General features: G+C 41.9%; 1 protein-coding gene across 3 annotated transcripts in view; it reads left to right on the top strand.

Moving 5' to 3' along the window:
- Positions 1-25,652, top strand: part of MYOM2 (myomesin 2) — an 88,603-nt gene that overhangs the window by 52,009 nt on the left and 10,942 nt on the right. For 2 of the 3 annotated variants that reach the window (XR_014561901.1, XM_083729911.1), the window contains exons 19-32: positions 14-136; positions 3,584-3,762; positions 4,488-4,602; positions 5,125-5,281; positions 5,377-5,483; positions 8,065-8,109; positions 8,618-8,754; positions 14,180-14,324; positions 14,621-14,680; positions 16,520-16,587; positions 19,427-19,540; positions 20,358-20,445; positions 21,272-21,310; positions 22,339-22,444. Coding sequence is in view for 2 of the 3 variants with exons in the window: in XM_083729911.1 (XP_083586037.1) it covers positions 14-136; positions 3,584-3,762; positions 4,488-4,602; positions 5,125-5,281; positions 5,377-5,483; positions 8,065-8,109; positions 8,618-8,754; positions 14,180-14,324; positions 14,621-14,680; positions 16,520-16,587; positions 19,427-19,540; positions 20,358-20,445; positions 21,272-21,310; positions 22,339-22,444 (1,483 nt within the window). In the remaining variant the exon portion in view is untranslated. Of the gene's footprint in view, positions 1-9; positions 137-3,583; positions 3,763-4,487; positions 4,603-5,124; positions 5,282-5,376; positions 5,484-8,064; positions 8,110-8,617; positions 8,755-14,179; positions 14,325-14,620; positions 14,681-16,519; positions 16,588-19,426; positions 19,541-20,357; positions 20,446-21,271; positions 21,311-22,338; positions 22,445-25,652 lie in introns of all 3 variants that reach the window. The other variant, XM_083729912.1, reaches the window with a different exon arrangement.

The raw sequence follows: 25,652 nt of genomic DNA, 5'->3' as shown, positions 1-25,652 counted from the left end.
TCTGCAAAGGTAGAGGATTTGACAGAAAACGCCTACTATGAATTCAAAATTGCTGCCGCAAATATCGCTGGCATAGGGCAGGCATCCGAACCCAGCGAGCATTTCAAATGTGAGGCCTGGACAATGCCAGAACCTGGTAAGTAGTTTGGCCATTCATAAAGGGAATGCATTTTTGAAAATGAGTGACAGTTCAAACGTTATCACTTCACAATGGCAGTCGTCATTTAATATGTTTGAGTTTTAAGCACAGCACTCCAGTTTGTCATAAGAAAAAGTTTTCACAATTTATCAGGGAAAAGCAATACAAGGCCTGTGGGAGCCAGTGTGGTGTAGTGGTTAAGAGCAGTGAACCGGGTTCGATTCCCGGTTCCTCCACATGCAGCTGCTGGGTGACCTTGGGCTAGTCACACTTCTTTGAAGTCTCTCAGCCCCATCACCTCACAGAGTGTTTGTTCTGAAGGAAGGAAGGGAAAGGAGACTGTTAGCCACTTTGAGACTCCTTAGGGTAGTGATAAAGCGGGATATCAAATCCAAACTCTTCTTCTTCTTCTGTGGGCTATTAACAGCCAATCATGACTCCATTCCCTTCCAGTCGTGCCAGATTTTGCCCCACATTGAGGGTGCCTGGTGTGGGTGTGGGTGTGACACCACGCCTCGGTCCAGTATACCTGAAGGAGCGTCTCCACCTCCATCGTTCTGCCCGGACACTGAGGCCCAGCGCCCAGGGCCTTCTGGTGGTTCCCTCGCTGCGAGAAGCCAAGTTACAGGGAACCAGGCAGAGGGCCTTCTCGGTAGTGGCACCCGCCCTGTGGAATGCCCTCCCACCAGATGTCAAAGAGAAAAATAACTACCAAACTTTTAGAAGAAATCTAAAGGCAACCCTGTTTAGGGAAGCTTTTAATGTTTAATAGGTTATTGTATTTTAGTGTTTTGTTGGAAGCCGCCGAGTGTGGCTGGGGAAACCCAGCCAGATGGGCAGGGTATAAATAATAAATTATTATTATTATTAGTAGTAGTATGCCACATGCGTGGCATCACATGGCAACACACAGCCCAACATGGCACACACATGACGTCACATGGTGTGAGGGGCCCCGTCAGAGCCTCCAGTGGCTGCGTTGAGGCCCATCAGGCCTTGGAGTGCTATGTGACATCACACATGCGACACCATAGGGCACCTGGCTGGGCACCCACTGTGAAACATTTATGGGTGCCTTGGCATCTAGGGTCCCCTAGAGATGGCACACATGTCCCCTTCCATTTGGTGAATCAACTGTGGTTAGTTCATCAGTGGAGAGAACATTGTCAGAAGTGTGCTCAATAACTGGTGGGTGAGTGTCCCTAATCTTTCTTTAGATGAACTCAGAAATGATATGCAATCTTTTTAAAAAAATCAATCAGTTAAAAGATCTCAGTTTGTTTCTCAAAGTGAGTCTGAGGACTTGGAAAAATGCCCGCATACTATCCCTGTCAGTCCTCACCCCCCCCCCCCAAAAAAAGCCTTCTTACCCACTGAAACACCATTACTCCTTCCCTTATTTGTCGAATAGTGAGGGAAGCAGCAACAATGGCGGCACGCAAGGCGTTGTTCCAAGGTCTCCTTTCTCTCCCCATCTATATTCCTCTGACACTTGGGCTAACAGAGCATCAGGGCCCAAATGCTCAGGAAAATGATCATTCTGCCAAGGGTTTCTGCATTTGCAACAAAAACAACAAAAGTATTCAAAAAAATGACCCAAATTTTCCTATCTCCACTCCTGGAAACTTTCCAAGTTCTTCCAAGGTGAGCTTCAGACAGCTTGCCCAGCTCTCTAATTAATCAAAGCAAACAGAAGCTTCTAGGTAATGTTGTTTTTCTGTTTCATTTGAAGGGAATACGTCTTCAGCCTCAAGCTTTTGATCATAAATAGATTCCAATCTCAAGAAAGTGACTATAATCACGCTGAGAGAAAAAGGGAACCACTATTTACTTCTTTGAGTCCTTTCTATAACCTTCCACTTTGGATTATTGCCTCTGCACATGTTTGCAGAATTTCAGGCTAGTCTCTTAGTCTTTAATAGACGCATCTAGAAGCAGGAAAATGATGGGCTTGTCCTGCATTATTTGAATAAAGCAGTTTGAATTACGTTGGGAAATTGTGGCACAAACCTGCTGCGGTTCTTTTTATATGAGAGTATTTTAATATTTGGGTATATAAATATTAATGTGGTAAGCTGCGTTGCACTGGAACTCTCAATGACAGCTATAGAAAAATAAATCATGAAGTAAAGATTCAGCCTCTCAACATAGAAAGACATGAATAAGGCACCTGCTTATAGCTGGATTTGAGGGAAATATCATTACATTCCTTGAATTTTCCTCTAGCCTTCCACTTCATGCCTTTTTGTTGTTGTTCCATTACCATGAAAAGTACTTCCTCACAAAACACAAGCAGATTGATACAAACCCTTTGCAAGAGAAATTCAAACACTACTTGCTGCCTTGAAGGACTTCAGTGGTGAATACTAGTTTCCATTTTGTGCATGCTATTCATGTGGAAACAGTAAAATCAATATAAGTGTTAATGAAATCATTTGTATTCGGTGACAAAGGTAGTTCTAAACTCAGTGGAGCAGGTTGGCACATGAGAACAGTAATAAATTAAAACTGTATTTAAAGGAAGCATTTGTGCATGCACACACACACACGCACACACACACACACACACAAAATACTGTTTGAACACATGGAATCTCCCATTGAAATGCCTCTTACCTCAGATTGAAACTACTAAATTCCATTTAGCAATCTATGCTCTTGAATTCTAATGTATCACTCTTGTACAGGAAAACAGGGGATGAACCTGTTTGCTAGGTGGTAATTAGGACTGGACTGACATTTCTCAGAAAAGAGTTTTCTGACAAATGTTTGGAAAATGCTCTTCTTTTCAGCTCCTCCTGAACAGTCAGGAAATTTCAGGTTCCCCCCTAGAGAACATTCAATGAAATGGCCTCTCCAGTTTTGCCATCTGTGGATTTTGGCTGAACTGTGGATCCAATTCTGACATAATTTAATATTGTTGAAGGAAGCAATGGACTTTGTTCCTACTTCTTCCAAGCCTGTTCTTTTAACTTGTTGCTAAGAGAATTTTTTTTCTTCCAATTTTCAGTTCACAACATTTCCACATTCATTTGTGATTCTTTTTTTTTAAAGTCCCCATGAAATTTCAGCAGCATGCTAGTGAAAATTCCTCTCAACAGACACATTTGTATGGAATTTTATTTCTTTATAAAATTATTTGTATACTACTATATCCTTAAGAATATGTCAAAGCAGTTTACAGCAATAGAAACAAAACCAACAAAAAAAAAACCTATTAAAGAGTGAAAAATAGACATCAACTAACCATTGTGGATGTACAAATTTTTGCAAAGCAATTCACCCTAATATAATACATTCCAGTATGTTATTTTCACCAATGTATGCATTTTTATGCATACGTTAAAAAGTGCTATTGAGTGAAATTTGCCTTTAAATGTGAACTGAACTGACTTTCTCCTTCATTTCTCTTCTTGACATCCATTTATGATCCATCTTCTTTAGGCCCTCCCTACGATCTTACGTTTTGTGAGGTTAGGGACACATCCCTTGTGATTCTCTGGAAAGCACCTGTTTACATTGGCAGCAGCCCTGTTAGTGGATATTTTGTGGACTACAAGGAGGAGGAAGGAGAAGAATGGTTCACATTCAACGAGAAGCCAACATCACACCGTTATCAAAAGGTAGAAAATCTTAGAGTTGGAAGGGACCCCCGGGTCATCTAGTCCAGTGTTCCCCAACCTTGGGCCTCCAGCTGTTTTTGGACTACAACTCCCATCATCCCTCACTAGCAAGACCAGTGGTCAAGGATGATGGGAATTGTAGTCCAAAAACAGCTGGAGGCTCAAGGTTGGGGAACATTGATCTAGTCCAACCCCCTGCAATGCAGGAATCTCAACTAAAGCACCCATGACACCCAACCTCTGCTTAAACACCTCCAAGGAAGGAGAGTAAAGGTAAAGGGACCCCTGACCATTAGGTCCAGTCGTGGCTGACTCTGGGGTTGCGGCACTCATCTTGCTTTATTGGCCGAGGGAGCCGGCGTACAGCTTCCGGGTCATGTGGCCAGCATGACTAAGGCACTTCTGGCAAACCAGAGCAGCGCACGGAAATGCCGTTAACCTTCCCGCTGGAGCGGTACCTATTTATCTACTTGCACTTTCGAACTGCTAGGTTGGCAGGAGCAGGGACCAAGCAACAGGAGCTCACCCCGTTGCGGGGATTCGAACTGCTGACCTTCTGATCGGCAAGTCCTAGGCTCTGTGGTTTAACCCACAGCGCCACCCGCGTCCCTTAGGAAGGAGAGTACTTGGAAGTTATTTGCTGTGGTATTTGGAATGTTGTCACTTCTAATCTCCCCCCATCTTGCTGTTAGTTGAAAGCACTTCATTGTCTGTATTTTTTTAAGGTCACCGAATTACACGAGGGCAGATCTTACGTATTTCGAATTCGTCCAGTGAATGATGCTGGTGTAGGAAAGCCCTCGGATGTTTCTGAAGCTGTGCTGGTCCAGGCTAGACCAGGTACAAAGACATGATATTGACCGCTATACTTCTAAAATGCCCAAATATGTACAACGCGGGGTAACTTTTTAAACTCTGAAAGGGGTAGATGTGTTTATTTTGCTATCTGACTATAAAGCCAAAGGGTTGAGACCCAAAGAGGTCAAAGTGCATCCCTAAAGTGATTTTTGCTTCTTGCTGAAGTCCTGTGTTTTATGTTGGTTTCCACTTTCATGTAGAAACAGCCTCCCAATTCTAACCCTGTCCTGTCTCTGAAACTTCAGTGTGTGAGAATGCTAGATGGTATAATAATATCTCTGCAACGGCCCCATTTCCCCACTGTTGCAAGCTCTTAAAATAAACTTGTTTGCTCTCTCTGTTTGTAAGCTGCTTCTTCCCTCTGGCTTCAGCAGCAAATTGAACTAATTAAAGGAACATTCCAGACTTTAAGACTCTCTTAATTGAATCAACATTCACCCCCCCCATACAGAACCCATACATCCCCTTAATAATTACATTTTTCGTGGCAATCATATATTGCAGACACTAAGGAAATCACTGCAGGTGTGGATGAAGAAGGCAATATTTATCTTGCCTTTGACTGCAAAGAAATTTCAGATGCTTCTCATTTTGCTTGGAGTAAATTCTATGAAGAGATAGAAGATCATGATAAATATAAAGTTGAAACAGTTGGAGAACAGTAAGTTCTACAGTTGTTTTAAATAAGTCTTTGAAATTCAGGATACTTTTAGCAAACAAGTAGTGACCCGTCTTTTTTTGTACTTCATTTTTTAGTTCTAAACTTTATTTTATGAAACCTGACAAGGATGATTTGGGAACCTATGCTGTTGCTGTTAGCGATACTGATGGTATTTCATCCAGTTTTATTATGGATGAAGAAGGTAAGAAAATAATCTTTTATTCTTTATAGGGCATGGCAGAGTTATATAAAGCCAAACAGGGAACTTTATTAACCCCCAAAGCAAATGTATGCATCTCACCCTTCATAGTTTCTATGCCAAAGAGGACATGAAACTTTTATAGCCCTTAAAATTTTTTAAGGAAAGACATTTTTTTGAATTTTCAGATTCTAGAATTTGGCTTTTAAAAAAACAACAACAACAAGAAACGTTTGATAAAATTAAATACTGCTTAAACAATAGAAAAGTCAATAGAGATATATCATTTTCCAGCTCTGCTACTACTTTGATTGTTAATTATTTGACTTGATGGTCACTTGGTACACTAAGGTCTCCAAGTGACTTACAACATATTAAAAAACATAAATATAAATACATTATATCATAAAAACGGGGGGGGGGGGGGAGGGACTAACCGTATAACAACCACAATAAGCTTGGCAGCACATTAGGAACAAAAAAGTAGCATCTCACATCTCAGTCTTTCAAAAGCCTTGGGGAAAATGATAACCTGACGCCAAAAAGATGTCAGAAAAGGTAGACCTTGCTTGGGGAGAACACTCCACAGATAGGGTGCCACAACTGAAAAGACCCTTGTCACAACCCTCTGAGCTTCCCTCAGAGAGGGGAGCTTGAAAAGGGCCTCAGAAGATGATCTCAGAGTCCAGTTAGGTTTATCTGTGGAGAGGCATTCCAGAAGATATTGGGGTCCTGAGCCATAAAGAGCTTTATAGATCAAAGCTAGGACTTTGAATTGGGCTCAGAAGCATCCAGGCAGCCAGTGTAGTTGTAACCAGATTGGCATTGTATGATCTGTCCACCTTGAACCTCTCAATAGTTGAGTAGCTGTATTATGCACTAACTGAAGCTTCCAAACTGTTTTCGAAGCAATACTTTAACTTGGAGGTTTTCAGAGCATAGATTACTATCTATGTTATCCCTGTCCAAATAGTTGGGTCACCAGCCAAAGCTTCTGGAAGACACTCTGCACCGTCAAGAGCACCAGTAACTCATGAGCCACAATACTACAGCTATTTACTATTATTAATGTTAGCATCAAATCCAAATCCAAAGTTCAGCCAAGTTCAGTTTATAGCCAACAAACAAAACAAAACAAACAAGCAAACAGATTTTAACAGACAAGCAAAGATGATGAAAACATCATAATAAAACACATGTAATGAAAGACTTGTAACACATAAAACATATCTACACATGTGGCATATGTCTCAGGTTGCAAGGCAAGACGTATAGTAATAATAATAATAATTTATATAGGCTTATTTCTGGATACAATTCTAAGGTGCCCAGTCCTTATTGATCATATTACATTTATATTACATTTATCCCACAAGCTCTAGGATTCATGTTTCCCCACAAACTAGGAAACCATTGAAATGAATGGGCCTTAGATGCATGTAATACATTTTAGAAACGAGATAGAACTATCTGCTGGGTTTCCTTGATGTTTCCCTTGCTAATTTTGCCTTTTCTTTGTTACTTGCAAATTTGCACATTGTGCAATTAGTTCCATTTTCTGAGCTCTCATTAGCAATTCTAATGTGTTAAGTAGGGCTAATCTCTGTATCCAGCTATGTAGAACCTAGCCTTTTGCACAATTTCTATGAGGATTTATTGACATTTGCTGTGTATCTTTGTAAACATTTCCTGTCCACCAGCTTTCATTCTCTTTTGCAAACGCTGAAAGGAGACCCTTTCAAAAGGAGACACCAGGGAACAGGGTCAGCTCAGCAGAGAAATGAGAGACGTAGATGTTGGATTAGGGCTGGCCCAAGACAATTTTCATCCAGAGGTGGAACCGCAAATGCCCTTTCTTCATTGTACCCAAAGTGCATCTTAACAAAGGGCAGTCGTGCTATTTTGGCACATCTCATAAGCACCCTTCCCTGGCAGTAAATACAACACTAGTAATTTAAATAACCACCAGTCTCTTGCCCTTTCATGACACTCCAAATCGGCTGCCTAAGGTGGCAGTCTCACTCAGCCCCTGGGTCTGCTTGTTTTGGACATTTTACCTTTTGCTTTCAGTATATTTCATTCTGAACTTAGAAAGGTAGAAAGCCGTCTTAAACCATGTCAGACCTTTGGTCTATCTAGATCAGTATTCTTGACACTGACAGGCAGCAGAGCTCCAGGGCTGGATAGCTCAGTTGGTAGCGCTTGAGACTCTCATCTTAAGATTGTGGGTTTGAGCCCCACATTGGGAAAAATATTGCAGAGGGTTGGACTAGATGACCCTCGTGGTCCCTTCCAACTCTACAATTCTGCAATAATTCTATAATTTCGGAAAGGGGTCTCCCCAAGTCTGTCTTGGAGATGACAGGGATTGAACCTGGGACATTCTGCATGAGGTATATAGCCCTTTTCAAACTCTCTGTTTCTTCCCATACTCTTTCATTTGCAAAAGTTGACTTTTTATAGGTATCTTCTTCACCGAAATAAAAAAAAAGATTATTAGTGCTTTATGGAGTCATATACTGTTCTTAACATTTATTTTGACTGTCAGAATAAATTAAAACATGAAAATTGTCCTTCATTTCAGAGCTTGAACGTCTGATGACACTAAGCCATGAAATCAGAAATCCAAGTAAGTAGGACTTCTGAATCTAATATTCAGTCCCAGAAGGAATATATTTACACTCCGTTGATTGGAGTAAAGTAATGAAAAGTGTTTTTTGTTTTTTTTAAAATAGAGCAGCTTGCTTATCCTTCTATTAATTAAATGCAAATATTAGTTTCTGTTTAAGAGAGATCTTCTTCACCACTGCAAATGTATTTGGATGAATGGATTCAGCTTGGATATGTCTAATATTTGCTGGATTATGTATTTAAAAGCCCTAAATAGTGCAATAAATATGCACTTCAGCTTGTGCTCTGACTCATGCAAAACCAGCTTTAATACACATCTGTGCAAATACCATGGAGGGGTTCCATTTAGCTTTCATAACATTTCACTTGTTTGTTGCTGAAGACTCTCAAAAGCTTTAAACTGCTGGGACTTATCTTTGGCTAAGTTATTCCAAAGCAGAAAAGAAAGGAAACCGGGGAAAAATCCTTCACATGTTTGCTTTTGTGCTCTGCTCTTTTCCCTCCAGCAATCCCTCTGAAGTCTGAATTAACCTATGAGGTTTTGGACAGAGGCCAAGTTCGTTTCTGGCTTCAGGCTGAGAGCATTTCAGCTGATGCCAGCTATAGATTTGTAATCAATGACAGTGAAGTTGTCAACAGTGATGTAAGTACATGCCTGAGAAGATGTAGTACCAGATTCTTTGTAGGACGAGTACTTAGACCTGGTGAAGGGACTTTTTCTTTCTTTTTAAATGGCATCTCTCCATATGTACAGCTGCAAGATACATATAACCTTATAAACCACTTCACCAGGCAAGTGAGGTGTTAACAAGTGAGAGAGTCCAATGTGATAAATAAAGAAGATTGATTTAAGGGTAGGGAACTGGATTTGGTGGTGAACCCAATTCATATATCCCCTACCCCCTATTGGCCAAGTCTGAGATGTGAATGAAGTCATCTACCTCTCAATCACATGATGTCATGATGATAGCATGATATCAGGTGTCCCATTTTTGCCCATGTGGAGATTCAGCTGGTCAGTGGAATCTTCTTCTACTCTTTGGCGATCACTTGTAGCTGAGTAAGATTGTCTTCCATAAAAATGGGTTTAACAGTGAGTCCGTAAGTGACTATGGAGACCAATTCTGGATCCACATGTCCTTCCACAGTGGGGGACATAGGTTTCTGGGCGGGAGTTGATCACGGTGAGGGTTTGCCAAATGTGCCTACCTCTTAGCACATTTCTCCATTTTGTCCTGAGTTCAAGCGTCTTCAAAGCCCATGACACCTTTGGTAAAGGCTGTTCTCCAACTGGAGTGCTCGCAGGCCAGTGTTTCCCAGTTGTCGGTGTTTATACTACATTTTTAACGATTTGCCTTGAGAGAGCCTTTTAACCTCTTTTGTTGACCACCAGCATTTTGCTTTCCATTTTAAAGTTCAGAATAGAGCAGTTGTTTTGGAAGACGATAATTCGGCATCCGAACAACATGACCAGTCCAGCAAAGTTGATGCTGAAGAATCATTGTGTTGACACTGGTGATCTTTGCTTCTTCCAGTACACTGGCATTAGTTTGCCTGTCTTCCCAAATGATGTGTGTGGTGCCTGCAAACCCCCTTTGGTCAAACTACACCTTTACCTGCCTCACACCTGACATAATAAGACATCAGGTGGGTGTAGTTTGGCCAAAACAGCCTCATGGGCCAAACTGGGTACCCTGACAAGCCTAATTAGGTCTGCAGGTCAGACATTTCTTCTTGCAGGTTAAATTTATGGTTATAAAGGATCAATGGGGTGATCAACCAGCATCTGTAAGGCAGCACTGAACCTTAATTAGGGGGCTCGGGCAAAATGTTCTCTCGCAGGCTCTTTCTTACTGCTGTGGGCTTGCATGGTAGTGCTAGGCAGCAGCAGTGCTCTGATGCCCAGAGCTACATTATATATTGGGAATATTGTAGAAAAATGGCACCCAACCTCCTGGCTCTCTTTGGGCTGTTGGGAAAAATGGTTTAAACATGGGAAGTGCAGCTGGCATCAACCTGCTAGGTTGTGGGAGTGCCTCAACTTTTTTCCTTCATGCCACCCAGTCTCTACTTACTGTTCACACATGATATACCCTTCATGATAGTCAGCCTGCAGACTTGCTGGAAAGAGAGGGACAAACAGCCCTAAAAGCTGCCAAGCACAGATTTTAGTATCTTCCCTTATTATGCTCCCCACTGGAAACCGCTTAAACAACTGCACAGAGCAACCGTGTCAAATTGCCATCAACTTTAGCCACCAACTTAATTCAGAGAACTCATTCTTGAGTCTGAAGGACCATTTGCCCCCTGCAGCTCTTCACCACTTATAGGACAATATGGGAAATAGGCTCCACCTACTTCTGGCATTATATAATTAGTGACTCGTCAGCTAGCCACATTTTAAGGAAATCTTCCTTGTCAATTCTAGGACAAGCACCCCTTTTTATTCCCCCCAGGCTCCATTGCCCTCTGTTTAGAGTATAATGCAGATTTAACATCCCCTGAACAATGTGCACACCATTTCTGTGGTGTACAGCATCCAATAAACCTTTGAAACTGAACAGATTAGTAGTTGTAGTCACGGTAGTAGGAGCATATTAAAACACACACACAGAGAGAGAAACACACCTCCCCTCTATTTATCTGCGCCGGGGTGGTTTTATGGTGCAACTAACATAAAAAGCATTCCAAGGCTTTCTGTAATAGACAGCAATTCTGTGAACTCTTTCCATTTTTTGTAAACTCTTTAGGAGGTTTAACTAGTTTATATATAAGGTAAAGGGACCCCTGACCATTAGGTCCAGTCGTGACCGACTCTGGGGTTGCGGCGCTGACCTTGCTTTACTGGCCGAGGGAGCTGGAGTACAGCTTCCGGGTCATGTGGCCAGCATGACTAAGCCACTTCTGGCGAACCAGAGCAGCACACGGAAACGCCATTTACCTTCCCGCCGGAGCGGTACCTATTTATCTACTTGCACTTTGATGTGCTTTCAAACTGCTAGGTTGGCAGGAGCAGGGACCGAGCAAGGGGAGCTCACCCCGTCGCGAGGATTCGAACTGCCGACCTTCTGATCGACAGGTCCTAGGCTCTGTGGTTTAGGCCACAGCGCCACCCACGTCCCTTTTAGTGTATATATAGACAGTTCTAAATGGGAAATGTTCTTTATTTAGAATGTTATATTTTGCCTAATTTTTGCTTCCTTATTTAGCAGTAATTTTCAGGGACTATAACTTCTCCCCCTCCTCCTCTTCCTCCCATGCCATTTCCCCCTCTTCTGCTTTTGGCTATTTCCAGACCTGCGTCATCTCTCCCTCCTTCCCTGCTTTTGTATTTTTAGCAATGCTACGAAAGCACTGGCATCAGAGCTACTTTTTTTCTTTTTTTGGAACAGTAGTATTATTTCACCTCTTTAATTAGCAAGCCACAGGTGACGTTTGCATTTGGAGATTGATGATATTTTTGTGGAAATTCACATAAAAGCCTCGTATTTATGACTGCCATAAAACCGTTGAACTTCATCTCACTGCATAATGGCAATAGCTAGAAACCTAATTATATTCTAAAACCTGCCCAGAGACAGTCACTGCAGCTGCTGATCATGTTCAATAGACCATCATACTAGCAGGAATATAGTTTTGTTCTTGACACTGGCCGAAAATAGATAATTTCCGATGAGGCTCTAATTGGAACAACTTCCTCTGGCCTTTCTTTCAAAGGATTTTATTTTTTGAAATGAAGGAACATAAAAAGAGGGCTAAATTCATTAGCTCTTCTAGGCGGCAGTTTTAATCCCACACCCTGTAGATTTTAAAAGGGGAATAATAGATATATTCCAATGAAGTATAAAGAAAAAAGATTGAAGTTTTCTGTTTTGAATATCGATCTATTGTAAATTTTTTGTTTTCACCCCTTTGGTTGAGGGAGCAGAATGTGGTAGAATCAGCAGGCGCACTGCCTTCAAAAGGTACATTAATATTAAAAGATGTGCATCTGTGCTCTTGAATGCTTTGTATTAATCCCTATGGAGCTTGTATAGAAGATGTTCAATGCGGATTGTGGAAAGCCACAAAAAAGTGGTGCCCCCCACAAATTGATGAAAAGAAGACTAGCATTTCATATTGCTAGTCCTTCAGAGAGAGAGAAAAAGTGATAAAATCCTATGTAAGCCTACATTCCTATAACTGTAGAACTAGGAACAAGCTATAACTGGGAATAAGGGTGGATCTACACAGAGGAAAACCCCCGCTAGAAATAAGTCATAAATTAAATCGTTATAATAAAAGAAAGAAAAAACTATGTAAAATTGCATAGAAAAGTTTTGTGCTCTACATCGCCATCTGGAGTTGCATGTTTATGATGCATCCAAAATACTGTTTTTTTGACTAATGTAGCTGAGTCCTAAATCATAATAGGGAATAAGCCCATGAAATGCAATGAAATTAACTTCTAAGGCAATGACCGCTCCCCGCTTAAAACGGGGGGTGCCCTTTGCGTGGACGCGTGCAGCCCCTAGATCTGGAGCGGCTCCAACAGCATAGGCTTGGCTTTGCCTTACCTCAGGTGGGATACCTGGAGGTCTCTGCTTACCTCAGTCAGTTGTCCAATCCCACCTGGGGGAAGAGTTGCCAAGGAGACCAGGCCAGGTAGGGGAGGGATTACCTGCCCACACAAAGGAGGGAGGATCTTACCTGGGAATTCTCACTTGGCTCCAGAGCTTCTCCCACCCTACCCACCCTCAGATAATGTCTTATTTTGCAGGTTAACTTTTCCTCACAGGTTTTGCAGGTTAACTTTTCTTCACAGGTATGCGGGCGCTGCTACGTTAAGGTCGCTGTTAAAGGGCCGGAAAGGAATTTCCCTGCATTGGCAGGTTTCGCCTTTCCCATAGCAAAACGTCACAACTTTGGCAGTATCAGGCCTTGGGCGGAATCCTTTTGTCCATCTTCCTCTTTGCGTCGGCGATACCAGGGTTCCGCGTTAAAGGGGTTTTCTGAAGGGAGGCTTTGACCGTACGCCGAAAGGTCATCATTGCTCTCCCCTGCGGCGTTGGCGTTATGGGGGCGGCTATCTCTGCTTGAACATATGTTCTCCAGAGCCGGCCCATCCCCCCCCACACACTGGATAACCCTGATGCTCCCTAGGTCCCCGGCTGGGGACTGGGGAGGGAGAACGGCCAATGCCTGAGCCAAGGTCTACCCACATTTGAAATTTAATAAAGTTGTGGCCAATTTAATCCCATAGCACGTTGTCTTGAGTCGTTATTCCACATGACGGGGGGACCGCGCGGGATCTTGGGACTCCGCCTGTCCACGCAACATACAGTTGTACTGTAAAGTCATATATATATATATGATTTCTTAAAACTATTACATAAACATAAACACACAACCTCAAATAACCAACCCATAAACAGAACTTTGAACACTTTAAAGCACCATACAAATGACGACGAGGATGTTGATGATCAGCCACCATTTGGAATTAAAAGAGCCAGTTTTCTGAAGCAACAAAAGCTTTCAAGATACAATACTGGAGACACCTAGTTGTGGAAAGATACAGCAGAGAGAGGAGTCTTTTCCCTTTGATATTCTTATGCCTTCTAGAGCAATGATTTTCTTTGATTTTGTACTGCCTTTTAAGCTTCCCGTTGTCCTTATGTGGGAATAAAACCCTTTGGCCAATAATATTCAGATATTTAAGGTGCAATGCAAATGCCCTCCCCTGCCACCAGGGCTTTGCAGAATGTCAAGACCACAACTGCGTCTGCAGTCCTGCTGTTCACAGAGGCTGTAGTGGATGGTGGGCAGGGGACAGTCGGCTTCTGTACAGGGCCAACACTGCTATACAATGGCAGTGAACCCAACTGGGGATCTAGCAAATCCCAGGCTGGCTCCACCCTGACCCTTCCCGGCCCCTGGAACACCTTTCAACTTCCCAAACGTTTGGCAGCAGGCCCATTTTGCAGGGAGAACCAGGCAGAGCAGCCCTGTTGCCTCACCCACCTCTCCCCTTCCAGCCCAGCCTCATAATTCCCATAGATAATCTCTTTGACCTACCTTGTTTTCAGACGCATAAGATCAAATGTGACCATTCGACTGGTATCATTGAGATGCTTATGGACCGCTTCACTATTGAAAATGAAGGAACCTACACAGTGCAGATTCACGATGGGAAAGCCAAGAACCAATCTTCATTAGTTCTTATTGGCGATGGTATGTTCCCCGACCGATTTGCCTTCGCTTACAGCGGCCTTCCCAAACCTGGTACTCGCCAGACATTTTGGGCTACAATTCCCATCACCCCCAATCACTGCCCATGCTGGCTGAGGCTGATGGGAGCTGGTGTCCATATCTGAGTGGTTAGAGTTTCTCCATCTGTGATCTAATCCAACCGCTCACCAGATTGGGGAAGGCTAGGTTACAATGGAATTTAAGCATTTCTGAATACCCTAGCAAGTAAGCAACTCACTCTGTTTTCTCTCACCTATTTTTTATTTTTATTTCTTTAGCGTTCAAGGATGTATTGGCTGAAGCCGAGTTTCAGAGAAGGGAGTTCCTGAGGAAACAAGGTAAGGTGGGAACAATTAGGCAAGCTTTGTTTTTCTTGTGTGATGGAAGGGAACATTCCCTGAGAACAATGTTCTCACTTAATTCTCGCTGACATCACTGGATGCCAAAAATGCTAATACAGTACTTTGTGCAGCTGTAATTTTGTTTCCATGCAGACTGTTATCACGCACAACGTCACCATGCCCTGCTTCCAAGATAGTTGGAATGTACTCCTCCCCTCTGTAAAAACCCTAAAAATTAGTTTGCAGTATACATAATTGAGGTGCAATAGATTTGGAGTTTTCTTTCCAAAGCAATTTTGTACTCTCCTTTTTAGGGTAATAGTGTCAAGGAACCAGGGTGTTTGGGGGGCTGCTAAGGCAATTTTCTTCAGCCCAAAGGAGATCCGACCGGAGAGGTTTCTCCATTGCTTCTGCCTGATAGATGAGAAAGGGAAGAAGATGACTGCGGCAGCGAATGGGAGGGAGCAGAGCTGACCCAGGCATTAGACAGGGTGAGGCCACTGCCTCAAGTGGAAGAAGTCACCCACATAGCACCCCCACAGAAACCTTGCTGCCCCATTGCCTCTGCCAGCAACAGAGAAGCGCCACCACCACTGATGCCGGCTTGGGACAAGATCATGTCAGTTTTGGGTGAGATCTCACCTGAAATTGGCACTGATGATGATGATGCTTCTCCGCCAGTGGTGGAAGTGGCAGAGCACATGGCAGGGGTGGAGTGGGCGGCAGCAGCAGCAGCGGGTGGCAGGGCAGAGCAGCACTTCCCATTTCTCCTCATGGGGCAAAACATAGCATGTTGCCCATGGAAGGGAAGAATGGTGCCAGGATGAAGTTCAGAGCAGGCTTGGGTCCAGTTCTGTGTGTGTGTGTGTGTATAAACATTTCCAAAAATGACAAAAATAAATAAATACAGTGGTACCTTGGCTTACAGATGCTTCAGGTTACAGACGGCGCTAAGCCAGAAATAGTACTTTGGGTTAAGAACTTTGCTTCAGGATGAGAACAGAACTTGTGTGGCGGCGGCGTGGCAGCAGCGGGAGGCCGCATTAGCTAAAGTGGTATCTCAGGTTAAGAATGGACCCTCAGAACTCTTAACCCGAGGTACCACTGTACAGAAAAAAAAGTCATAACCAGATTAAACCATAATGTTTTTTGGTTGACTTCCTTCCACTCCCCCTCTTGGTTCCATTATAATATACTTACTCATGCCTGTCCTTATGCATTTGTTGAACTCCTGCTTCAGCCCTCTTTACCTCACTTGTAGCTACTATCAGACATAGGCATACATTAGTTTTCGTAAACCTTGATTGCTCAGCACTTAATGATTTTCTGCTGAATGTGCCGGGTGAGTCTGTTGAAAAGCATAGCTTTTGAGGGAATTAGATATGAGCGCTCCAATAATGAGGTTTGCTGACGTTGCCTATTGGTGCTGCAACGATCAAGTGGCAAACACTCAAAAGGTGGACGCCATCCTAACTACTTATGCAAACCATAAATTGATATTACAGAGCCTTGTTCCTGCTTTGCATGCATTATATGTTGGTAAACACATTTGCCAACTTGTATATGAGCAGCACAGAGTCATTGCAAATCCCACAATCGTGCTCATAAGTGCACCAGGGGCACTTAGCTGTACTCACAGATCCTCCCTGGACTTGAGCATCTCTCTCACCTTACATGACTATCTATGTATTGGTGCACTGACCAAAAGGGTAAAGGTCTCTCAGAGACAACTGCTTGTCATGTGATTTAGTTCTGTGTTTCTCTCCAAGTTTGTTCCTTCTCTAAAACAATAGAAGCGACAGTATATGGTATGTTTATCTTTTCCTTTTTTTTAAGGTCCTCATTTTCTGGAGTTTTTGTATTGGGAAATTTCAGAAGAATGCGAAGTGCTGCTGCTCTGTAAGGTGAGCTGTCATATTTTGTTTCCTTTTAATAAAATGGCACCCTTCCTCATGGGGTATAACTGCAAGCATTTGCAGTACAAAAGCTTAGGGCATGTAAATAGAGTACTATGTGCATATGAAGAGCTAGAAGGCTCTGACCATGAAGCCAATTAGTGCTAATATAGCCACTGATGGCAACAGTGCCTCAGTGTCTTGGGATTGCAAGGATGCAGAATCGGGATGTGTTCAAGGTGGTACAGTTCACCCAAAGGCCAAGCAGAATGAGGAAGATATTTGTTTCCATTCTCTTACTACCTACAGTCAGCGCAAGTCTCTCATAGATCAATCTAAACAGAGGCCAACGAATTCAAGCAACAATTTTGAATCATGGGGATTTTCTGGAGTCAGTGTGCTGGGGTGGGGTGGGGGAAGGAGGGTGTACCCAAAATGCATTGAAGCTGAGTTCCTCATTGACAACCAAGCCATTTACCACCGGCTTTTGATCATTCTCTGTGTCTTGTGTAGAACAATGAGTGACATATAATGCCCGTGGCTCAACTTTTTCCAGTACCCCATTCCCCAGCTATTGCTTTTGTCTCCCTACCCGTGAGTTAAACTCAGAAACATGGTGTCTCACCAAGTGGCGAGGAGTGGAAGGGGCATTGTGCTTACTTAGGTTCAGTTTCTTTGGAAAGGAAATCACTGAAGACTTTTGGTGTTTTGTAGTATTTGTGTTTAGTTACAAGTCTTCAGCTTGCACATAGGTCGAGGCACAGTGGAGGCACACTCAAAACAGCCAACCGCACTCAGATTTCTAGAGAAAGAGTCAGCACTCTCAAATGTTGCTAGTTTACAGAGCCGAAACTCAGCTTTCAGTTTTTTCTCTTTGGATGCTGTTTCTTCTCTGGTTCAAACTGCAATCTATTGTTTATTATTACACACAGACACCTAGGTTACACCATCTTTTGTTGCATGATGGGAGGCCTGCTTTTGTCCTGTTTAGAAGAAGCCTAACAATTAGTTCCCAGGGAAACACATCACTGACAGTTGCCTTAATGAAAAAATGCATCTGCCATGGGACTAGCAAATAACTTTTGCTCTCATTCCAGCCCCATTAACCCTCTCCTGTCCAACCCAAACATAGAATGGTGGTATAACTCCGAAATAGGATCCATTCATTCATCAGAACGGCCATTTAGTGACTGACAGGAGAGGGGTTCTGTACCAAACCATATTAAGGAACCAACATCTTTATAAATCTTACAGTGCCTGAGATACAAATATCCTGAGTGCTACTGTGATTTCTGACTTCTTTCACTAGTACAACTCCATGCCCTGCTACAAATTGCTTTGGGATATTCGCTCAATTTCAAAAGTAGTTTATATTTCACTGTTTGCTGTTTTTGGGCTCCACGTGGAGAGTAGTTTGCCTCTGTGTGCATTTCTTCCAGAGACTCCACAGGCACATTGCTAAAATCATTATGGGCCAGGAAACCTAATTTTGCCATATCTGCTTTTAGTTTTGGTATTGCTGTGATCCTTGTTAGACGAATGTGACAAAAACTACAGCTACAGAAGCAACAGTGGCTCCATGATGGACAGACCTGTTCAGCAGCACAGAACAGTGTCTCTGGAAAGTAATCATCTTCTGTTCTTTTTTTTTTTTTTTAAAAAAACCTCTTTCTAAAATTGCTTCTTTCAAGTTACCATTTAAACTCGCTCATCCAGCAATATTTCATGTCAGCCAATACACAGCTATATTCCAAGCATAAAACAACACACTGTTTCTCTCTTGCCATTCTGCTGAGCTGAATTTCCACTAGCACTTCAAAAGGGCTGCTTTCAGGAAGCTTCCTTGTGCTCCTGCCTCCCGCAGGGCACTCTATGCTGTAGAAGAAGACCTTCAACCCAGCTCTAGCGCAGTCATTGGTCACCAAGAGTGAAACATTTGGCAGAATTGCAACATTGGTTTCTTTATGAGTCCAGATGAACCAATTTGGGTAGCAGCTCCCACAGGCACTTTGGCAACAGATCCAAGAAAGTGCTGCATACTTATTTCTGATGGATCCTGGCTTCCTTCAGAAAACACAGAAAGTTGCAGGCCAGAAGATATATGAAAAAAGCAGAAGACCTGAAGCTCAGCAGTTAAGCACATGCTTTGTGCATGCAAAAGGTCCCAGGGCCAATTCATGGCATCTCCAGGCAGGTAGGGTTGGGGAAAACTCTTGTCTGAAACTCTGGAGAACCAGTGTGCAGTCAGATAGACCATTGGCTCAGTGCAAGTAGCACCCTGTGATCTCTGGCCTACCATGTGGGTAGCTGTTTTCCCCAACTGCTATCATGTGAAAAGGCATTCAATCCCATTGGTTTCAAAATACATTGTTTCCAAATACTAGTCTCAAGTCCAAATCACAGTCCAAATCATAGTCTTAAGTCACTCCAAATGCTTTGCTACTTTTTCTGATTGGTTCCAGTAGAAACTATGTGCCACGTTATGAGATGAGTCTATAATTACTGGAATGTTTATGCGGATCTTCTCTTGAGGCAGCTAGCAATATTTTAAAGCAATATGAAGATCAAAATCCAGTGAATAACGAGAACAGAATGGAAGTTGTTAAGTACGCACCCCTGATTAATCAAATTGCATTCCAAAACAGGGGGCTACCACGGACGAAGCCTTTCTCCATTTTGCACCTCAAAATGTGGGCAGGGCCTTCAAGGAAGGTCTTAATGCTAGGGTAGACTAATATGAGGGCAGGTGGACCTTCAAAAATGTTGTGACTCGAGAGCCAAACAAACCATCAAGGCACAGCTTGTTAGCAGCATATTATACTTCATTGATTTTGTTGTCCTTGTTCAGGTGGCAAATACCAAGAAAGAGACCTTTTTCAAGTGGTACAAAGATGGTGCTGGATTTGATGTTGAAGAGGTGCCTGACCTGCAGAAAGAGGTTGTCTGTTTGACTATTCCAAAGGTATGGTGCAATGATTTCTGGGTGACGCATTAAATAGATTCCTCCTTCCTAAATTCAAGATTATTGAGATTTGTACTTGCTGGCTGCTTCAACAATGGGAACTCCCATTCTTGTGTGTGCTTTTTATTTGTGTTTCCTGCTAGCGAGGGAAATTTAGCTTTGTGCAGGTTATTATTATTCAAATACTCTCTTTCACTGAAATCAATGGACTTGAAGAACATTTGTTTGACTACATATTTAGTCAGAAGTAATGCTGCAATTCCATGTATCTAGGAGTAAAGCCCACTGGACTCAGAGGGACTTACTTCAGAGTAACAGGCAAAGGATTTTGCTGCACATCACATTGATTTCCATGAGATTTACTCCCAAGTAGCTGTGCCTGTGGTGCGGTCTCTGTTGCATATTTTCAAGGTAGTCACCACTGCCTAAATGTATTTGGTTTTGACTGTATCTCACATAGATATAAACCAAAAGTGAGAAGGCAATCTTTAATCACCTATATGGTAGTATGTTAAACCAACTTGCTTCATCTCTTTCTGTCAAAATGAATACTTCCTTTAACCTTACATTGGTTTGTACTGGACTGAAAATGATGTTAAGCTTGGTAGGCAGCTTAATTAATTAAGCAGTACATGCAAAAGTATTAATGCGATAATTATCTCATTAACGATGCTCTCACTGCATCTGCCTCTCATGTCATTTCTGTTCAGACAAAGTTCAAAGTAGATTTCCTTTCTGATATAGAAAATGCAGCAAGTATTTAAGTGACTTTCATTAATATAAGTCACACAATCCCTGTGTCGTATTTTATTTCTAGCTGTCTAAAAAGGACCAGGGTGAATATAAGGCAACACTGTCAGATGACCGAGGTCAAGATATGTCTGCTATTGATGTATCAGGACAAGGTAAAGCTCTATTTCCCCCTGCATTTGGTCATGCATGGTTATTTGTTATTCCAAACCACAGGGAATAAAGGAAATAATTATATCACCTCTGGGATGGAGGCTCCTCTGGCATGGAGGTTGTGAGAAGTTCTGAAACATTTATAACTGCATGTTTTCTGCTCCTTCTAAAGTCATGCAGGTCATCCACCTCATCCCATACAGCTCAAGCCTCACAAACCTCTGATTGCTGCTGTATGATTCTTGGAGTAACTCATTCCCTCAGATTTATTTATTTTTTACTGCCAAATACATGCACATATTGTCCTTTAATTAATGTCAGTTCCTCCCTCTGGAAAACACTCAAAAAATAGCCACATGAGGTGGCTGTTTGAGCTGTTTACAGAAGCCTACTTTAGGTGCCCTCAAACATCTGGCAACAACTGCATGAGGGTGGAGTTTGGGGCTGTGTATGTTTGACCTGCACTCCATTGCTGACCCCTCCTGAAGGCTCTTTCTGGACAGCCTGCCAGATACACAGAGGTTGTCCCCATCAGCTGCGAAACTGGTTGCAAGACTCCAGCTCATGAGGACAACTGAGGGATATTTGGCAGGTTGGCCCACTGAACTGGTCTAATTTGGACTTAGCCAAAGCTATGTGTGCAGCGATATGGAGACCAAGATTGTTAAATGCAAGAACATAAAGTCAAAATAACCAAGCACAAGCCCTTCTGAAATAATTATCACACTATCATTGTTTATCTGTGTAAAGCTTTCTCATGTGAATACAGTACTACATATCTGTATTTCCCATGCTAACAATCCATTGTTTCCTCCTTCCTCTCCTCAGTATATGAAGATATGATCCTGGGATTGAGTCGAGTCAGTGGTGAGTAAATGTTATTTCCACTTCATTTCAAAAATATATTAAAATTTTCAGAAACTGAGATAACCTGTTGTCGCTGAAAACAGGAAATCTCAAAAGAGCCTTATTCCCTTCTATGGTGTAGTTAACATTCTGAATAGGTTTTTGACTTTAATAGGCATTATTAAACAGGAAGGCATTTTTTTTTTTACCACATGCTTGTTTTTGTGTCATTTATCAAAGAGGCTTTGGGCAATGCAGTTTGTTAGCTTTGTGATAAGAAGTTACTCTTCTATAAGTGTGTTTATGGTCACAGTATGATCCAACTCAGAAGAATTTTTTTTTAAAATCATCATTAAAATCTAAATAACATTGAATTCTGTAATATATTGAATATATTAATATAAATATTGCACTTTGGGCTAAAATATTACAGCGTACGGAAAATTATGGTTTACAGAGTAAGCACCAGAAACTTAGTGAATGTTGATATTTATTGGTAAATTCCAAGAATGATGAAAATGTTTGAGTTCAGAGACTTGGTTTTGACACTTCACCATGCTTAATCATGTTAATTTTGGAAATGTGGGTAATATTTGGTCATTTACTGATGGCACTGACCTGACTTTGAGATTTATTGGTAGGTCATAATTTCTGGTATTTCCTTCTGGCCTTTTAAGACTTTTCAGTAAATGTCAACAATCTCCATATTTCTGGCATTTCATACAATGAAACAACATACATAGATGACATAATAGTAATAGCAATTTTAATTTATTGTGAGTATGGTTTTTTAATGTATAATTAAACATGTGAGAATTTAAAAAAACCAACCAATTCTCTTCTTAAGCATCATTATATTAACCTTGCTTCATGGCAGCCCTTTAAGAGGAGTGGTCCTGGAGATCTGTTGATTCACTATATATTTACTGAAAGTCTGTAGGTAGAATGAATTATCTTAAGAATGTCTGGTTGTTGGAGTTTTTTCTTAGATCATGATTTGAGATTCTAAAACCCAACCACTGGATCTGAATAATGTTTTATCCCTGTAGGTAAATCTGCTTCTGAACTGAAGATCCACTGTACTCCAGAAGGCATAAGACTACAGTGTTTCTTGAAGTACTACACAGAGGAAATGAAAGCAAGTTGGTTTCACAAGTAAGTAACAGCCAAGCCTTGAATACAGATGTACCTTGGAAGTGGAACGGAATCCATTCTGGAAGTCCGTTCGACTTCCGAAAAGTTCAGAAACCAAGGGGCGGCTTCCAATTGGTTTCCAATTGCATAGGTGTGCTGGAAACAATAGCGGAAGCAGCGCTGGACATTCAGCTTCCAAAGCAAGTTCAAAAACCGGAATACTCACTTCCGGTTTCCAATCGTTCAGGAGCAGGAACGTTTTACTCCCAAGGCATTTGAGAGCTGAGGTATGACTGTACTGGGTGATTTTTGCCTGGTATTCAGAGACTAAACAAATTAACATTTTGATATTGATACTAATATTGGGGGTGGGGTGGAGAGATGCAAATCTTCAATGTTCCTTCTTTTTTTAAAAAAAGTAGAAAATGAAAAATTCAGGCGACAACTTTTTTCATAAGAAATGAGCCAATTTTTGGTTTCCATGCTGTCATCAGCACAGCTGGCAGCATTGCATGCAAATCCCCAGCCCGCCCTGAATCATCCCAACACTTTGCATCGCAGGGAGCATAAAACAAATCGTAAAGCCAGCATGCAATCATCCACTCATTGCACTGCAGGGAATCTGAATTCCCATCTAGAGACTTGTTTGGTCGAGTGAGCTGAATCTAGGATAGCAAAGCAAAAGCTAAGTAATGATATTTCAATCTTTTCGTATTAGGCCTTTGTCATCATTAGGCCAAATCATTTCTGTTTGGACTTGGGTTTTTTTAGCTGATCGATGAGAATCTAAATTGGAGGTATCAATATTTTAGCCATTGAGGTTTAGCCATTTTCTGGATGGAAATAGCTGGATTAAAAAATAATAATCTGAGCACTGGATGCATCGTTTCAAAGCCTAGATTAGATTTCCAATGCGCCTGTGAGCCAATGATTGTTTGCAAACCAATATGTCTGTGCTCACCCTGAATTGTTAGTTTCTATTCCTTTGGTCAGTATCACCAACAGCTCTAAAGAACCAAAAGGCTGCAGCACATATAAGTCATTTGCTGAGTATCTGACCTTATCCATTTTTTTTTGAAACTGCTTATGATTAAAAAGAAAAAAAAAGCTGTAAAAATTGCTTATAAGATAAACTAGTGAGATAAAACCAAACAACAAGAGGGCTAAATAAGATAGCATAGCAACAACAAAAGCAGTCTGATTGCGTTTTCAAATCTGAAGTGATAAGACAACATGTTGAAATATAATGCTTGAGCAAATAAATCAACACTTACCTGGTTGTATAGGTGGGGTTTGGGGAAACTCTACAAATAAGGTGCCACCACAGAAAATACACAATTGAATTTGAACCTGCAGTATGAGAGCAGAGCCCTGCAGTTGCTACCTGCCTAACCTCAACAGGTGAGGAAATTTGGAAAATGGTCTCACTAAATGCTCTTAAGCTTATAGGGGAGCAAATATCTCCCCACCTTCCTAATGATGGAGCAAAATATCCAGAACTTGATATTCCTATTTACAGGCTAAAATCACGATCCCAGGAAACCTAATCATGTGTAGTAGAGGTTGCACACAAACGGCCAAGTGTTTTCCTTTACCTTTTCCCTATCCCTCACTCAGTAGTATCATCCATTGCTTGGTCCTAGAATGTCAAGCATATAAAATACAGTTTGAAGGACTGCACATTTAAGTTTGAAGGACTGCACAAGACTCTACACATGGACATCACCAGATGGGCAGCATCGAAATCAGATTGATTATATTCTCTGCAGCCAAAGATGGAGAAGCTCTATACAGTCAGCAAAAACAAGACCTGGAGCTGACTGTGGCTCAGATCATCAGCTTCTTATAGCAAAATTCAAGCTTAAACTGAAGAAAGTAGGAAAAACCACTGGGCTGGTAAGATACAATCTAAGTCAAATCCCTTATGAATACACAGTGGAAGTGAGGAACAGGTTTAAGGATTTAGATTTGGTGGACAGAATGCCTGAAGAACTATGGATGGAGGCTCGTAACATTATAGAGGAGGCAGCAACGAAAACCATCCCAATGAAAAGGAAATGCAAGAAAGCAAAGTGGCTGTCCAATGAGGCCTTACAAATAGCGGGGGAGAGAAGGCAAGCAAAATGCGAGGGAGATGGTGAAAGATACAGGAAATTGAATGCAGATTTCCAAAGAATATCAAGGAGAGACAAGAAGACCTTCTTAAACGAGCAATGCAAAGAAATAGAGGAAAGCAACAGAATGGGAAGAACCAGAGATCTGTTCAAGAAAATTGGAGATATGAAAGGAACATTTCGTACAAAGATTTCCATAATAAAGGACAAAAGTGGAAAGGACCTAACAGAAGCAGAAGACATCAAGAAGAGGTGGCAAGAATACACAGAGGAATTATACCAGAAAGAAATGGATGTCTCGTATACCCCAGGTAGTGTGGTTGCTGACCTTGAGCCAGACATCCTGGAAAGTGAAGTCAAATGGGCCTTAGAAAGCACTGCAAATAACAAGGCCAGTGGAAGTGATGGTATTCCAGCTGAACTATTTAAAATTTTAAAAGATGATGCTGTTAAGGTGCTACACTCAATATGCCAGCAAGTTTGGAAAACTCAGCAGTGGCCAGAAGATTGGAGAAGATCAGTCTACATCCCAATCCCAAAGAAGGGCAGTGCCAAAGAATGCTCCAACTACCGCACAATTGCACTCATTTCACACGCTAGCAAGGTTATGCTTAAAATTCTACAAGGAAGGCTCAAGCAGTATGTGGACCGAGAACTCCCAGAAGTGCAAGCTGGATTTAGAAGAGGCAGAGGAACCAGAGACCAAATTGCAAACATGCGCTGGATTATGGAGAAAGCTAGAGAGTTCCAGAAAGACATCTACTTCTGCTTCATTGACTATGCAAAAGCCTTTGACTGTGTTGACCACGGCAAACTATGGCAAGTTCTTAAAGAAATGGGAGTGCCAGATCACCTCATCTGTCTCCTGAGGAATCTCTATGTGGGACAAGAAGCTACAGTTAGAACTGGATATGGAACAACTGATTGGTTCAAAATTGGGAAAGGAATACGTCAAGGCTGTATTTTGTCTCCCTGCTTATTTAACTTATATGCAGAATTCATCATGCGAAAGGCTGGGCTGGATGAATCCCTAGCCGGAATTAAGATTGCCGGAAGAAATATCAACAACCTCAGATATGCAGATGACACAACCTTGATGGCAGAAAGTGAGGAGG

Source organism: Podarcis gaigeae, assembly GCF_964106915.1.
Source record: "Podarcis gaigeae genome assembly, chromosome: 3".
NCBI lineage: Eukaryota > Metazoa > Chordata > Lepidosauria > Squamata > Lacertidae > Podarcis > Podarcis gaigeae.
This window is presented reverse-complemented; position numbering and strand designations above follow the sequence as displayed.